We start from the raw sequence: 15,948 nt of genomic DNA on the forward strand, positions 1-15,948 counted from the left end.
TATTTGCTATCTGTGCAATTTATGGTACTGCCCTGTGTTTTTAAAGAAACATACAGTAGGTTAGAAACATAACTAACCTACATTTAGCTGTATTTAACCTACTTCTTCTGTACTAGTGTGTCAGAATAGACAGATCTGGTTATGACAACTGTTAGCAAACTGTTACTTGCTGACAGTTTCTCTTTAACTTTAGCGCTTCTGTTGCATCTCTGCTATTGTTAGTCTCACTCAGAGGTAAATGAGAGGTACGATTTAGCTCCATATCTTAAAAAAATGCCAGAAAAACTCAAACTTCAAATATGCAGAATATATTAATACAGTAGTCTGGATATTAAAAGGTGTTTATCTTTATTCTTAAGTATGTATTCTTAGTCTTTATCTGCACTTATGTGCTATTTGCTTTTGACAGTTTTTAGATGAGCTGCATATTTTTGCTTTTTTTTTTTCCCCCCCCATTTCACAGTGATTGCCTCCACGCGAGCTGCTTTGAACATTGATGTACATAAATCCTGGCTGCAGAAATGAACCACGGTTCCATTCTGTCACTACATTACAGGCACAGCACTTGTTTTAACTAATGAAGGTTTGATGGAATACTAACTCCATATCCATTTTAGGGCCATGTTTGTTTTCAGCAGTCTTCCATACTTTTGTTTCCTGTTCATTAACGAATGGATCATATTCCAACCTTTAGTACAGTATGTGTCTAATCTTTGCTTTTCTCAATAACATCAGATCTTCTCAGAACTGCAGGTGTATTGTTTTGAGCAACTAAGCATGACCTGTGCTTCACTTGCTTTGAGTTTTTTTTTACAGATTTGATCAATAAGTCATCGGGAGGTGTTGTTAGATAATGGCACTTGAACCTAAAGTAAGCCATCTTCTATGCTGGACGAATAATATTGGTCTCTAAGTTAAGATGGCAGCAAGATTGGTTTGCATGCACATTGTGCAATACCGTTGCTATCTTTCATGTTGGAACAAATGTTTCAATCGTGTATTTATCATCTAAATGCTGTCTCTGGTTGTTATCAAATCAAATCAAATTTATTTATATAGCACATTTCATGTACAAACAGTTCAAAGTGCTTTACATAAAATAAAAGCATTGCAGCAGGGAGTGAAAGAAGCATTAAAAATACATAAAAGAATATAAAGAGAAACAAATAAAATCATTTAAATTAATTTAAAAACAAGCAACAGTCTAGATAAATTAAAAGATATTTCATGCATAGACACATGAGAAAAGAAATGTTTTTAACCTGGATTTAAAAATGTCTCCATTTGGTGAAAGTTTAATCTCCACTGGCACTTTGTTCCACTTATTTGCAGCATAACAGCTAAATGCTGCTTCTCCATGTTTAGTCTGGACTCTGGACTGGACCAGCTGACCTGAGTCCTTGGATCTCAGAGCTCTGCTGGCTTTATATTCTCTGAACATATCACAGATGTATTTTGGGCCTAAACCGTTCTGGGATTTGTAAACCATCAGCAGGCTTTTAAAATCTATTCTATGACTGACTGGAAGCCAGTGTAAAGATTTTAAAACTGGTGTGATGTGTTCAGATCTCTTAGTCCGGGTTAAAACTCCAGCAGCAGCGTTCTGGATGAGCTGCAGATGTTTAATGCTCTTTTTGGGAAGTCCAGTTAAAAGAGCATTACAGTGATGGAGTCTACTGGAGATGAATGCATGGATGAGTTTCTCCTGGTCTTTTTGGGAGAGGAAACCTTTAATTCTGTTGATGTTTCTGAGATGGTAAAAAGCTGCCTTGGTGACAGCTTTGATGTGGCTGCTGAAAGTCAGATCTGAGTCTATCAACACTCCGAGGTTACCAACTTGGTCAGTGATTATAAGGTCCCGAGTCTCAAGATATTTACCAACGCTGACCCTCTTCTCTTTGCTACCAAACAGAATGATCTCAGTTTTGTCTTCATTTAATTGTAGAAAATTCTCTCTCATCCAGGTGTTTACTTCCTCCAGACACTGACACAGAACGTCTGCTGGGCTGCAGTCGTCCGGTGACAGAGACACATAAAGTTGTGTATCGTCTGCATAACTGTGATAATTGATGTTAAAATTCTGCAATATCTGACCCAAAGGGAGCATATACAAGTTAAACAGAAGAGGTCCAAGAATTGACCCCTGGGGGACTCCACAAGTCATTGCCACTCGCTCAGATTCATAGCTGCCAATTGTAACAAAATAACTCCGGCCTTCTAAGTAGGACCTGAACCAGTTAAGGACCGCTCCAGAAAGTCCAACCCAGTTTTCCAGATATTTATTTATTATTAAAGATAATAATATAGACACCTGATCAGGGAAATGCCCAATCTTAAATTTAAGACCATTTTTGCAGCACCCAGATTGCTTTAATCACCGTACAAAAACCCATCAAACTTAAAACTGATGTGATATGGATCAGTTTTTATCACTTTATCAGTTATAAAACAAAGTACTGATTACTGTCATTCACAATGCTAAAAGAAGAATTAGCTTTGGTGTATCAGAAGGATGAAAGCATAGTTCCAGATAAACTGTAAAGTTGGTCAACTGGGCTATCATGGTAGCGTGTGCTAACATGGCAGACATGAATAATTTGTAAAGGATAGGCAATACACCTTTATTATTATTCAAATTAAGTATAATGTATGATAAAGGTACAGTCCATTTAAGTATGATATACTTAAATACTTTTAAAGTCTCTGTGTGTAGTCATTCATGACCCCAATATTGTATACCTAGTCTGCTCATCTTACTGACTTGATGATCTTTCTCCTCACATCCACACCAGGTGCCGCAGTGGTGTGTGGAATTTGCTTTGTCCTATGAGTTCTCTCATGGCCTGGTGTGCTGCTCCCAACCCTACTCTGTGGCAGCAGTGAGTCTGGCTCTTCGCGTGGCTGATGAGATGGATCTCAGCCTGGGTCTAGAGGTGGGCTACAGGGTGTCTCATGATGACAGCTGTACACCAGATACCTTGCTCAGGTTAGAATGTATGAATAATGGACACGGGACAAAATCTTTCTGGAATTTTCCCCATTATAGGATAATATTTGTACTGTTCCACCAACTAAATGGATTTTAGTTTTTTCTTTGATCATAAAAGAGACTCAACCCTCCAGGGAACCAACTCGAGGATGAAGTCAAAGCATTCTTTATCTTAATAACAACAATGTATATTTGTTAACTTTGCTCTTAAAAGTGGCGCAGAGTTATACCAGATGAGGTATATGCTTCTATTGCTTTTTCCATTCCTTTTCATCTACAAGTTTTTTCCAGCCTACCGGGTGACAACAAGAGGAAAAAAATACACTTTCTTCATAAATACTACCGGCTCCTTTAATTCAAACTGAAAATGAATCTAGAAAAATAGCTGTCTAACACTCAGATAACCTTTGCTAATTTGATCTTACTGCTGAGGGCTGGAAACGGCCATCTACAAGAGTACAGTTTACATTATATATAGCAAAATAATGAAATATTACATAGGTTTTGCCTTACCGGTTCAATAAAAATGTCCTCGTCAACCCACCTCTGTTCCTCTTTCTTACGCAAACTCACGCAAACCAAACACCACATTGATGCATACGGCAGCACTGGATCACATCATGGCTGCTGGATGTGCTTACTTTCACCATGGTGGGAATCACTGTGCTTTCCATTCTTACTCATCTCCATGCTCTGTTAGCCGGCAGTTTGTGCTGAGGTCTGTGTCCCCGTCCACCTCCGCTGCATCCACACCACGAAAGAAGCGCGCTCACTGAAGATCTCATTGCCGACATACTTCACTCATTCCCAAACTGGTTTTCTGCAGCATTTCATTCTTTTTTTAAGAAAGTGAAAGCAGTACACATTCCTTGGTGAAGAATACATTTTGTCCTGGCTAAACATGTCATAGACTTATTACTGTCATATGTCACTTTTTCTCCTTTAGTTCATATGTTGTAAGAATTAGAATTTTAAGATAAAACCTTGAATTGTAGAATAATGCAATCTTTACACGTTTTAAGGTATTTTTTTAAATTCTGTCTTAAAACATCACTTCCTCCCTCACACTAGATAAAGGCAGAATCCTGCTTTTTGCCCATTAAAGCAGGATGGTTGTTGCTGTATGAAGATTTAAGATAATTTATATTGGAAGTTTAAAGTTTAAACGGGTTGAGTACAGCAGATATTTCAGAGAGAGATCACAAATCCATGTATGATTTTCCAAAACACTGGAAATTGTAAAATTCATCACTGTATTATAAATGCCCCACAGACTAAATGTACTGTGGTTCCCTGTTATCTTCCATATGGACCACTTGATTTCATTTCCCCAGTTCTGCATGCTGAGGTTAGCTGGCTGCCAGACCTCGCAGTTTCCTTTACTCATGTATTGTCCTTGTGATATTGATATTGTGCTATGGAGGTTTTTTTCTGTTTTGTGCTTCCTTAATGTCTGATTTGCTTGCTCTGCACTCAGGTTTGTCAGTGACACTTTACTGCTGGAGGAAATGATGTCCGACCCTCTGCTGCATCAGTACGGCCTTGTGATCTTGGATGAGATCCAGGAGCGCACTGTTCCCACCGATGTGCTGCTGGGTCTGTTGTGTGATGTCTGCCGCCAAAGGCCCGACAACTTCCGGGTGGTTCTCCTCACTCACCCCACGCTTGCACCTCGCCTCTCTGATTTCCTGGGAACTTCCATCCCTCATCTTTCAATGGACAGCCTGTTGACTGAGGCCCTTGCCAGAGATCAGGAAAAGATGGGCGGAGTAGATGCAGACATGCAGAAGGCAGAGATTCTTTACAGAGAGCTTTCATCAAGCAAGGAACCCATGGCTGCCGCCTGTCACATGGTGTTGGACTTGCACCGAAGAGGAGAGGAAGGAGATGTCCTAGTTTTCCTGGCCAGTGCGCAGGTACAGCTTTATTATTTATACACTATCTTCTACATGCATACATACAAGTACAGGGCGAACAAAAACCTATTTATTGATGGGCATTATTGGCCCAACAAATGTATATTCATTTTGCCAGTACTTTTTTTATCCTTGTAAACTTAGTAGCTGTTGCTTTTGAGCTTTTGGGCAGACAAACTGATACAAAACACGGCATCTCCTTCTCCTTCATCAGTTGTAAAAGTAAATATGATAGGTTGCAGGAGACGTGTGAGAGTTTAGAGAAAGGTTGGAAAACAGCCCAGTGTGAAATGGACAGCTGCTGAGCAAGAGTTGGAGACATATATGAGGTCTACAAGGCTCTGTTCAGGTCGGCACATTTTTTAAAAAAAATATTTTTTGGGGGGCTTTTTATGGATAGGGCAGTTGGAGAGAGACAGGAAGCAGGGGGCAGAGAGAGGGGGAAGACATGCAGCACAGGGCCGTCCGGTGCGGGACTGGAACCTGGGCCGGCTGCAGCGAGGACTGTAGCCTCTGTACATGGGGCGGCTGCTTAACCCACTACACCACCGACCGCCCCCAGGTCGGCACATTTCATTAGAACTTTTATCACAGAAACGGCCCCCCCCATCATGAAAAAAAGCGAGTTTTTTTTTCTTTTTTTTCTGGTAGATATTACTTGCAAAATACACTACACTTGATGCTACACTTGAGCATCAGTTCCAGCTTGACAACGACGTCTCACGCTGTTCACGAGTCGACTTATTGTCTGCTGAGGCGTGGCGTCCCGCTCTTCTTGAAGTGCGGCCCTCAGGTCTTTGAGGTTCTGGGGTACAGAGTTAGGAGCCCCTACACGGCGACTCAGCTGATCCTATAGGTTTTCTATGGGATTCAGGTCTGTAGACTCTATCTGAGGTCGCCCAGTCTCCAGCAGCCGTTCCCTAATGATGCCACCTCGATGAGCCGGAGCATTGTCGTCCATGAAGATGAGATTAGGCCCGTGTTGTTCATGCAGGGGCACAATGACTGGTTTAATGATGTCATTCAGGTAGTATGGGCTGGTCACTGCACCATTCACAAAGTGTAGGACCGTTCTGTACTGAGCAGACATACCTGCCCCCACTGCACCACCACCACCACCACCAAAGGGTCATCTGGTGACAACAGTTTATTTATAAAGGCCTTTACAAACAGCCGTGGCTGAAACAAAGTGCTGAACATACATAACAACACTAGCCTGGCTCTCACGCAGACCCTTCGTGCTTCGTGCATCTTCGTTACACTTCGTGAGCTCGCACAAGGGTCTGGGCGCGCCTTGTTGAGCCCGAAGTCTTCGGTTACCGCATAACCGGGCCAATCATAATCGTGGGGCGGGGTGTTAACAGGTATGACGTAGCATCCGGCGCGACAACGAACACAGTCAAACACAGCCATTGCCGGACGATTAGCTGCTGCTAGCTCCTGCTTTGCTCGCTGCTGTTGTGTTTTGTTTATTTTCCACCACAGACCGAAAGACTGGTCGCGCTCCAACGCGTCACGTCCGCTTTCGATATGATTAGTCGAAGTAGTACGTGACATACACATTGAATTCTCCAATCAGGTTCGAGAGGTTTTTGAATACAATCCCCGCCTACTCACAGCAGAGAACAGCTAGGCAACCGACAAAATTCCAGATGGATGAGAAACATCCATCTGCGTGAGAACCAGGTTATAACAACACGGAGTGTAAGACATAAAACATAAGAACAATATAAAAACAATAATAAGCGATAACAGCGGCTGGTGCATAGCGCTCTCCGTGACGTCTCCAACATATTGGCAGCCATCATTCCTGCTCAGCGTGAATGGACTTTCATCAGAGAACAGCACTGTGCCTGCTGGTGTGCTCAGGTACTCTTGCAGGTCGTCCACGCTGATGGAAACGCTTTCAAATGGTCTGACGTGACGCTTGGGTGCCTCTCACCTGCCTTAAATGTGCCTGGAGTTTAGTTTAGTATTCATCATCCGGTTCCGCAGGGCGCTGTTCACAATGAAGTGTGGGAAGTGGCCAAAGCACGTCCACGTCCACGTCCACGTCCACGTCCACGTCCACGCCTTACTGTGTCTCGCTGTATTTCTGCTGCAAGCTGCTGATGAAGCTCTGTGACACTGTAAGCTCAGCGGCCACATCCGTCTGAGAACATTCTGTTCGAAGCCTCACAATGACGAGGTACCGTTGAACAATTGTTAGGTGTCGTCTTGGTCTCATGATGTCAAAATGGGAACAGCATGATGAGGAGGACTGTTTACATACCAGTTCTAATTGAAGCAGGCGATTTATTGGTCGATTCATGGCTCAAACACCAGCTCCTTGTGCAAAAAGTACTGAAACACTGAACAGTTGGACATGTGCATTCAAGAGTTTACAGAAGGTCACATTAAAGGTAGGGTAGGAGATCCTGGATTTTGAGTCCAGCGAAGCTGCATTTTGAAAATACACAGGTAAAAAGTCCCAACCCTTTTCTTCACTTTCCCCCGAAGCCACGCCTCTAGAGTACATGAACGCGCACGAGCACGAAGGTGCACGAGCGCTGTTCTGACAGCAAGCATCGATCGTTGCCGTATTTAGTATTTAGTATTCAGTTTATGCTAACTATACGTTTAATAATGCTAGGTGCTAGCCAAGCTGGCTCTAGTTTAGCTTCCTGCCAAGCTTCTGGACGCGTAATTCGTTCACGGAGCAGGGTACGCGCACAGGGGGAAGGAGGGGGAGGGAGGAGCAGATTGCAGTTTGATAGACGGCATCAGTATCCAATCATTGTGAACGGTCCGTTCACAATGATTGGATACTGTTTTTCCTAGATTGTACGTTCTAGAGGCCACTAAAACTTTTCATATTTGTGTCAAAACTTTTAATTAATTGGTTGCAATGGGGGTGTGAAGAGTATTTCAAGCAATATGTAAAAAAACGTTCCAGAAAAAGATCCCCTACCCCACCTTTAAGTTCACCTGGAAAGGTTCTAAGTAGTGTTGTGTATGTACCTTTAATCTGACAGAACCTGGCCTGTAAAGATGGCTGCGGAATAAATATGTCAAATTTAGCTTATTTTCAAAAAAGAAAAATAATTAAGGATCGCATAAAAGAAAAAAAAAACTTTGAAGAAAAATCTATACATTCAGTATCTACTTTTATTGAAGTATATACCTCCATTGAAAGCCCAATAGGTTAGGCTGGGTTTGGTTAGTACAGCACACACGGATGGAAATTAATTACAGCAGTACTCCTAAAAGGTTAGATATACAACATTTTAAACCATGATGCAGCATTAAAACAACCATTTGGATGCGAAGATGTGGTGATTATAGTGGTGAGTCTCCTCTGTAGCTTCCATCACACATTGGTTGCACCTTATAAGCAAAAGAAAGACTTCTTCATTAACCTGTTTCTACCTGTAATTCCCATATGGCACACAGAAGCAGCTCCACATGGCTGTGTCCTAATCAAGGTGGTACCGGCCTGCAGAATCAGCTGAATGACGTCAGCACCTCCAGTTTCAGTTCCACGGCTGTACTTTCACACGTGATACGATGCACAGCAACCGCAGATCTGAAAGGGGCTGAAGTCTTTGGTTATCTGAGCTACAGTCTTGTGTTTTGTGGTGCACATCTGCTCAGTCCTTTTTGTGTGATGAACAAAGGAAAACTTGCCAAAGCAGGGTTTATATTGAGTTTCACCACCTTTGTCATGCAGAGGAGAGAATCAAGAAGGCCTGAGGCCTGGGAGGTCTGGTGGTTTGCAGATATCTCATGTCCTAGTTCTCACACATGCTGTCCTGCTCCAGGCAAATTAAACTGGATACGAGTATGTGTTGTCCTGGTTACACTAGATCTGTCCTCTCTGGTGATGCTGACCTGCTCTGCCTAATCCGCTAACCCACACACACACACACACACACACACACACACACACACACACACACACACACGTGCTCACATACAGTGTATTAACGTCACTACATAAAAACATGCAGAACATTCATCCCTTTTGCCATGTGTTTAGCTGAAATATATTCTGGAAGCTTTTAGATTAAAGCCGAGTCTGCGTCCTCTCTCGTGTCTTTTGTAGGAAATCGAAGAGTGTGTGGCTTTGCTGGAAAAGGAGTGTGTAGCTCTCAGTCCTCAGCTCGGACCTCTACGATTCTTCTCGCTGCACTCTGGACTGGGTGGGCTGACCCAGCGGGTCTATGAATCTGACCCGGACTTCTCTAAACTGAAGGAGAACGACAGTTCTGTAGGTGTGGAAGGCTCAGTGCTGGGCACCGGAGGTCCAGGTGTCAAAAGAAAGGTTTTCTTCACTGATACACTCGCAGAGGCTTCATTCTCCCTGCAAGCAATACGCTATGTCGTAGACACAGGCCTTCAACTCAAAACTGTGAGTACATGTTTGTTCAAGACAAAGAAACAATCTGAAACTTAATCATTGCCTGAAAAATCATTCCCAAACTCTGCCCCTTAAGCCTCGTTTCCACTATGCAGTCCGGTACGGGTCGGGTCGGAACGGTTCTCTTATTTCAGTGTTCCCACTACCACCAAAGCGTACCGGTCCCATGGAACCCGTTCCCATGGAACCCGTTCCCATGTCTGTAACCCTTCTGCTTGGGGTACCCAGCACACAGGACCAGTTCCAGGCTCTGCCCTCCCTGTTCTTGGTGAGGAGACTGTGCAGCGGGAGCTCGACGGCGCTGTGCCAAACCAAAAAGTTTTCCAGCTGATTGAGAGTGGTTTCAACCGGACCATGAGCCAGTGCGGCATTAAGCTGAAGAAGCTTGGAGGTGGTTCCAAATTATGGATGTTCTTTGTTATTTGCTATTTACGCTTCGGCACGCACTCTGCCCACCCCTGAGGGTCCCCTTTGTACAGTGGGAACGCAAGCTGACCCCAAAGAGCCTGAAGTCAGTAACAGTGTTTTTCTCTTGTCTTTTTGTTTATAATGTCTTGTTTTTGTCTCTGCTATCTGTTTGTTTCTTATGTAAAGTGTCTTTGAGCATTTGGAAAAGCGCTATATAAAACTTATATTATTATTAGTATTATTATTATTATTATTAAAGAGACCCGTACCGTACCGATACGAAGTGACCCGTACCGGACTGCATAGTGAAAACGAGGCTTTAGCCTCTTATGGCACGTGTTCATGGTGCTTCTTATTGTAAAGTCAACTTATTTGCATATGAGAGTTCCTTGATTTCTAGTGAAAAAATGTCAAGGCTATCATTTGAAAATGGGACTGTCATCTTCTTCTGCTACAGGTTTACAATCCACAGATAAGAGCAAACTCTCAGGTCCTGAGGACTATCAGTAAACACCAGGCTGACATGCGAGCTCAAAGAGTCAACAGCCGTCTTCCAGGTAGATTAATGGTTATTATTGCTTTTACTATGGTCACCACTTTATATACCTGCAACTCCGTGTGGTATAGGTGTAAACATGCATTAAGTTTATGTATGTTTAAATGATTGTGTTAGTCCACATGTAGAATGCACTGCAGCGTTCAACATGCATGTACACTGGAATAAGGCTGGCGGTCACATTAAAAGGCCTGATTACAGGTGCTGATTTTCAGACAACAATAACAGATATCAAATAAATAATTGCTTACATATTTGTGAACAAAATAATAAATAACTGGTGATAAAGGATAGATCTCACAGAAGCAAATGTTATTGTACAATATTTTACGACTTATGCTTTTCTTTGGTACTGTGTAGGACTTTGTCTCCGTCTGTACCCGCAGTTAGTGTATGAGGAAGGGATGGGGGAGGCTCATTGTCCAGGTGTGATGGAGGAGAACCTCAGCCATCTGGTGCTTTTGCTCAAAAGGCTCGATATTGCCGACATGGGACAGTGCAAGTTCTTGGACAGACCAGGTGCCTTTCTTCATCTAATTACTGTACAATAACATGTAGTATGTGTAAATAATGTTTTTTTTCTCAAAATGTCAAAGATTTAACACTCACTCATTTATTTAAAATAAGTAGATGTGTCCATACGTTTAACTGGTACTGTTGCCTGTGTTTACAGAACAATGAAACTACCTTTTTTGCCCAAATAGTGCCAGATTTAAACAATGAGAGATTTGGGCTCAGCACCTAAGCTTGTTCTTAAAGAGATGAATCTTTATCGAGGTCGGGTTGTATGAGTGACTTTTGAGAAGCCAGTGTCTTACCGGCAGCAGAAAGCAGTCTATGTGCTCTTAGTTTGGAGGGCAGGAAGGTTCCTGATGCACAGGTTAAAGCTTAGAGCCTCTCAGAACAGGGTCACCAGAAGAGCATGGTCTTTGTTTTTCTTTTCTTTTTTTTTTTTACACTCAACTCACTACGGGAACATTGTGGTGTAACATGATAGATGAGCAAGAAGGTAGAGCAGTTGTGTTTTTGGATATAAAATGCTCATTCTGAGCTCCTAAAATCAAAGCGTTTTCTTTCATGCAGCTCTATGCTAATGGAAACACTTGTGCATAAATACTTCTATGCTAGTGTCAACAGTTGTGTAAATGATATTGCATTTTTGCCCATCTATTCCCCCGGTACTGCTTAAGAGTTAAGAGGGAAACTTCCTGATCCAGTCGATACATGATCGCAGGGATCATGGATCAGTCTAATACAACAATAATTAGCTCCGACCAAATCTGCTAGTGCTGTTAGCAGCAACTGTTTTGGCCAGAGTTTTTGGTAAATATGAACCCATAATGTGTATTAATTACTACACTGGCTTCCCCTACATCTATTATGTCATAGCATTTTTACTAGGAGTGGCAGAGACGCAGCATTTATCAGTTTTTAAGGAGATTTCTCAGATAACGCTGAATACATGTACAGTATGCATTAATATTTCATGTACAAATGCGTATCAATTAATGCAAGGATTTGGTTTGTCTGTGTTGGATTCTTGTGGAGTTACGCACAAATATAAAGTCAAGAAAAACTTTCACAGCTGGATAGTCTGTGAGAGTCGATTCTAAATAATACAAACAATGAATGAGTAAAAGCAAATTCTTCTGACCGAAATGTGGCAATGCAGGCTGCTCAACCAATGATCAGGCATAAACTTGGATATGAAATTACAATATTATTCCATTTAGTTCTGTTATTGTGACTGGCCGATATGAAATATCGCATCTCATATTGTGAAACATGCATAAACAACAACATGTAACTCATAGGTCACAGCAGCGAATAGATCGCACGGTGTGTTCCTTCTGCAGCAGAGGGCTCCACTGTTGTCCAATCACTGAAGTTCAGAGTCCCAATCTTTTTTTCAAATGACTTCTAGTTCAAGCCGGGATCAATTATTTAGATATAAATGATTGTGTTTTTCTTTAGATTTGGAGATAATAAGGGGATTATTCTAGGCTCCATTGGATTTAAGGAGAGGGGCACTTTAGCCATTATTTGCAAAGGATTTCTGAATACACAGTCGAACTGTAGAATCTCTTCTGTAATTCACTAACATTATGTTAAGTGTCTCTACTGTTTATCACGCTTATTGTTTGATTGGTCCATATTCATTTTGTGGGGATCAGCACTTCCATGTCTAAAGCTGCTGTGCCTCAATCTCTCCCTGCTGTCCAGCCCCTGAGGCTCTAATGCAGGCCTTAGAAGACTTGGACTACCTTGCAGCTCTGGATGATGATGGTAACCTGTCGGAAGTGGGCATCATAATGTCAGAGCTGCCACTTGAGCCACCGCTGGCTAAAGCACTCATTGCTGCCTGCGAGTACGACTGTGTTGAAGAGCTGCTAACTATAGCTGCCATGCTCACAGGTAACTAAGAAAGTTCTCCCTGTTTTACAAACCAACAAAACTTTAATGAACATTTGAACTGATCTTTGTCTGGTCTCAGCTCCTTCCTGCTTCGTGACTGCAGAGCCCTGCAGAGAAGAGGCGGTCGTTGCACTATGGAGACCCCTGATGCACACAGAGGGAGACCACATGACTCTGATTAATATTTATAATGCCTTCATGGAGCGTACGTACAGTTCAGCCCTCATCACATGCAGAACTTCCAGCTGTTAGTGGAATCATTTCGATCACGCTGTGAATACTTGATCTCTGAAAAGGGAATTCTGTGTAGCAAGACTACAACAAAGCAATAAAGTCAAATAGTATAATAGGACTAGCCAGGTTTGTGTATGAATCAGGGGAAATAAGGACGTTTACTAAAGTCATACTAGACCTGTAGAACATAACAGTTCTAAAAGTTCTTGCCATGATCATACTGCAGTAATAACTAGCTGTAATGCTTCTCAGAGTGGTGATGAGAACTACTGCTGGGTGCATGAGTGACTGATGTGGTGTGATTGCAGATAATCAGGATGAGGCCTGGTGCGCAGCCAACTTCCTCAGTCACGCTGCCTTACGGCTGGCTGTGGTGATCAGGGCAGAGCTCCTGGATGTGATGCAGCGGATCGAGCTTCCTGTTTCTCCCCCTGCCTTTGGATGCCAAGACAACTGCACAAATATTAAACGTGCACTTATCTCAGGCTTTTTCCTCAAGGTACGCATCTTGGTTCCCACCCAGACTGTATTCAGTGAGTTGAAAAGATTTCTTTCCCATGTCCCGATGCTTAGCGCATGCTGCCACAGTCTCCTGCTTTCTAAATGAAGGATGGCTCTTCTGCTTCTCAGGTTGCTCATGATGTCGATGGCTCCGGTAACTACCTCCTGCTAACTCACCGCCATGTGGCTCACCTTCATCCCTTCTCCTCCTATCTGTGTCGCCAGCCGTGCCCCAGCCCTCCCAGCTGGGTCCTCTACCACGAATTCACCATCTCCCGTGATAACTGCATCCGGATAGCGTCTGAAGTCCACCCTCAGATGTGAGTCAAGCTGCCAGAAAACTGCATTTTATGCATCACCTTTTTTACATTAGCCATGTGTTGCTTTTTGTAAGCATTTTTCCACTGTGGCGTTTCAGGGCCGCTGCAGGTTTGTTTCCAGCCTTCGCTGTTTGGTTCAAATGCTTTTATTTAACACACTACTGGTCATGTGGAGTCTTCCCAGCCTTCTTTCAGGGTTGGTGCGTCCGACTCCACATGTGCTTTTCCTGGTGTCTTCTCCTTCCTCTTCACTTCAGGTCCAGCTCGCTTCCCTGAGCTCTTTCCACACCTCTGTCCTGCAGCTGATGCACCACGCCCCCTCCACATCCACACTCTGTAGCAAACACCTGACACAGCAGGACCAGAAGAATGTAAACAGTTTACAGATGGAGTTCTCACTATTAAATTAACAATCCTCCACAGGGGGGGGGCACATCCTGAGAAGGAAAACAATCGGTCTCACAATGCTACTTCATGAGTTCTCACTTCCATAAAGAAGCATTCATACTGTATGAATCATACTGTATAGTTCATACTGTATGAACTATTTATTGGAAGATGCAACCAAAAACATGAACCCTAAAGGCCAAACAGGAGAAATGCCTGGACTCTGTGTGGTGGTGTAGGGAACACTTTATTGTTTGGAAAGGGGCCAGAGAATGGAGAAATGTGCCGGTAAAATTGGGTCTTAGTTTTAGTCACTATTTATGGTTCAAGGCTAACAACTTTGGAGTCATTTATCTTTAACAGTGAATTCTCTCGACATCGCCGTACCGTCCGAGAAGGAGAAGATGGCAGACCTTACTTTGGTTGGCACTTAGCCCAGTTAGTCATCTGTGAACATGGGATGTTCTGTATCCATGTGGGTATCTCTCAGGTCCGCTGTCTCTGGGCCTTTCTCAGTATTCAGCTGGTTGTGGATGACTTTCCGTGGACTTTCAGTGTGCCTGGCAAGTTGTGGTAGGACTCTTTTCTCCCCCGGGGGCTTCTCGTTGCCAAGGAGACGGAGGTTTGATATCGAGACCTCACCATCAAAAATAACACAATTGTAGATGTTCATCTGAGCGTTGGAGTTGGTTGTTTGTTTGGTCAAATAGCAACTCTGGTGAGGTGAACTTCAGTTCACATTAACTATTATTTAAAGCTGACTAAAGGTTGACAAGCTTCCGCTGGCTTTCTCTGCAGGAGAAACTATTACTGTGTGGTAACTTATGCAGCAGCGGAGGTTAAAAGGTGCAACCAAAAACAGACACGGAGACAAGATTAAACAACGGACACACGAAAAAATATTTTTATTACTTCATTCTGCTTTCTATTTTCATTATCATTCCTTCTTCTTCGGTTTCTCTCTCTCCTTCATTCTATATATTTCTGTTCTACTCCTGGCAGTTTTCCAAGTTTGATTCGCGGAGGCGGGGCCTGACGTAGGCTTAGGCTCAACTTTCCTAAGCCTGAAACCGTTAACTTTACACGCTCAGGCAGTCCCTGAGCGTGTAAAGTAGAAGTTTTAATTCTAGTGTTAAGTTTGATAAAACAAAGAAATCTCAAGTTCTCCATTCTTTTGTCTTAACACACATTTGTTCAGAGGATTCTGAAAATACCACACCTTGTTAAGATGTAAAAATAAACAGTATACTCTGACTAAAATAGCACGGATAACTGGTGTGGATCTTGAATACCTCTTAAATTCAGATGGATATCTGTAAAGTTATAACATATGAATAAAGAACCAAACAATGTTATATTCCTGTGTTTAATAATGGAGCACAAAAAGAAACAGGGAACATCGGTTAACAGTTGAATTACTTCATACAAATGTCTGGTAACTGAATTAATTTAGGTCTAACTACTCGGTGCTGCAGACCACTAGGGGGCAATGTGGCTCCATGGAAAAGTTAGTAGTTTTCCTAAATAATGATTCCTTCCTAAAGCCTGATGGAAAGGCCACGGACAGCCACAGAGAGCCCTCTCCGTGGACGGAGACCCTCCCAGAGACGCTCTCCGTCGCTTGCGTGCGTCGGCCAACATTCCTTTCTATCCGTCGAGGAGACGGAGACTGGCGGAGACCAAAAGGGTTGTGATTGGTCGGCTAACAACATCATTTCTGGAATCACTTTTCCGGTTTAGCTCCTTCCTCTCAGAACAACAACACCACCATTTTTGAAAGAGTTTACTGTGTGCCGGGCAACATTTGGTCAAAATTATTTGCA

The 15,948-nt window shown here is 42.8% G+C and overlaps 1 protein-coding gene across 1 annotated transcript in view; it reads left to right on the top strand.

The window, feature by feature from the left end:
* dqx1 (DEAQ box RNA-dependent ATPase 1) overlaps positions 1 to 15,948 on the top strand; it is a 46,293-nt gene that overhangs the window by 26,880 nt on the left and 3,465 nt on the right. Inside the window, exons 3-11 of the mRNA XM_075456365.1 lie at positions 2,793 to 2,986; positions 4,467 to 4,905; positions 8,990 to 9,295; positions 10,170 to 10,269; positions 10,629 to 10,787; positions 12,492 to 12,683; positions 12,763 to 12,888; positions 13,226 to 13,416; positions 13,548 to 13,738. Coding sequence (XP_075312480.1) covers positions 2,793 to 2,986; positions 4,467 to 4,905; positions 8,990 to 9,295; positions 10,170 to 10,269; positions 10,629 to 10,787; positions 12,492 to 12,683; positions 12,763 to 12,888; positions 13,226 to 13,416; positions 13,548 to 13,738 — 1,898 coding nt within the window. The remainder of the gene's footprint in view (positions 1 to 2,792; positions 2,987 to 4,466; positions 4,906 to 8,989; positions 9,296 to 10,169; positions 10,270 to 10,628; positions 10,788 to 12,491; positions 12,684 to 12,762; positions 12,889 to 13,225; positions 13,417 to 13,547; positions 13,739 to 15,948) is intronic.

Source organism: Odontesthes bonariensis, chromosome 22, assembly GCF_027942865.1.
Source record: "Odontesthes bonariensis isolate fOdoBon6 chromosome 22, fOdoBon6.hap1, whole genome shotgun sequence".
Lineage (NCBI taxonomy): Eukaryota > Metazoa > Chordata > Actinopteri > Atheriniformes > Atherinopsidae > Odontesthes > Odontesthes bonariensis.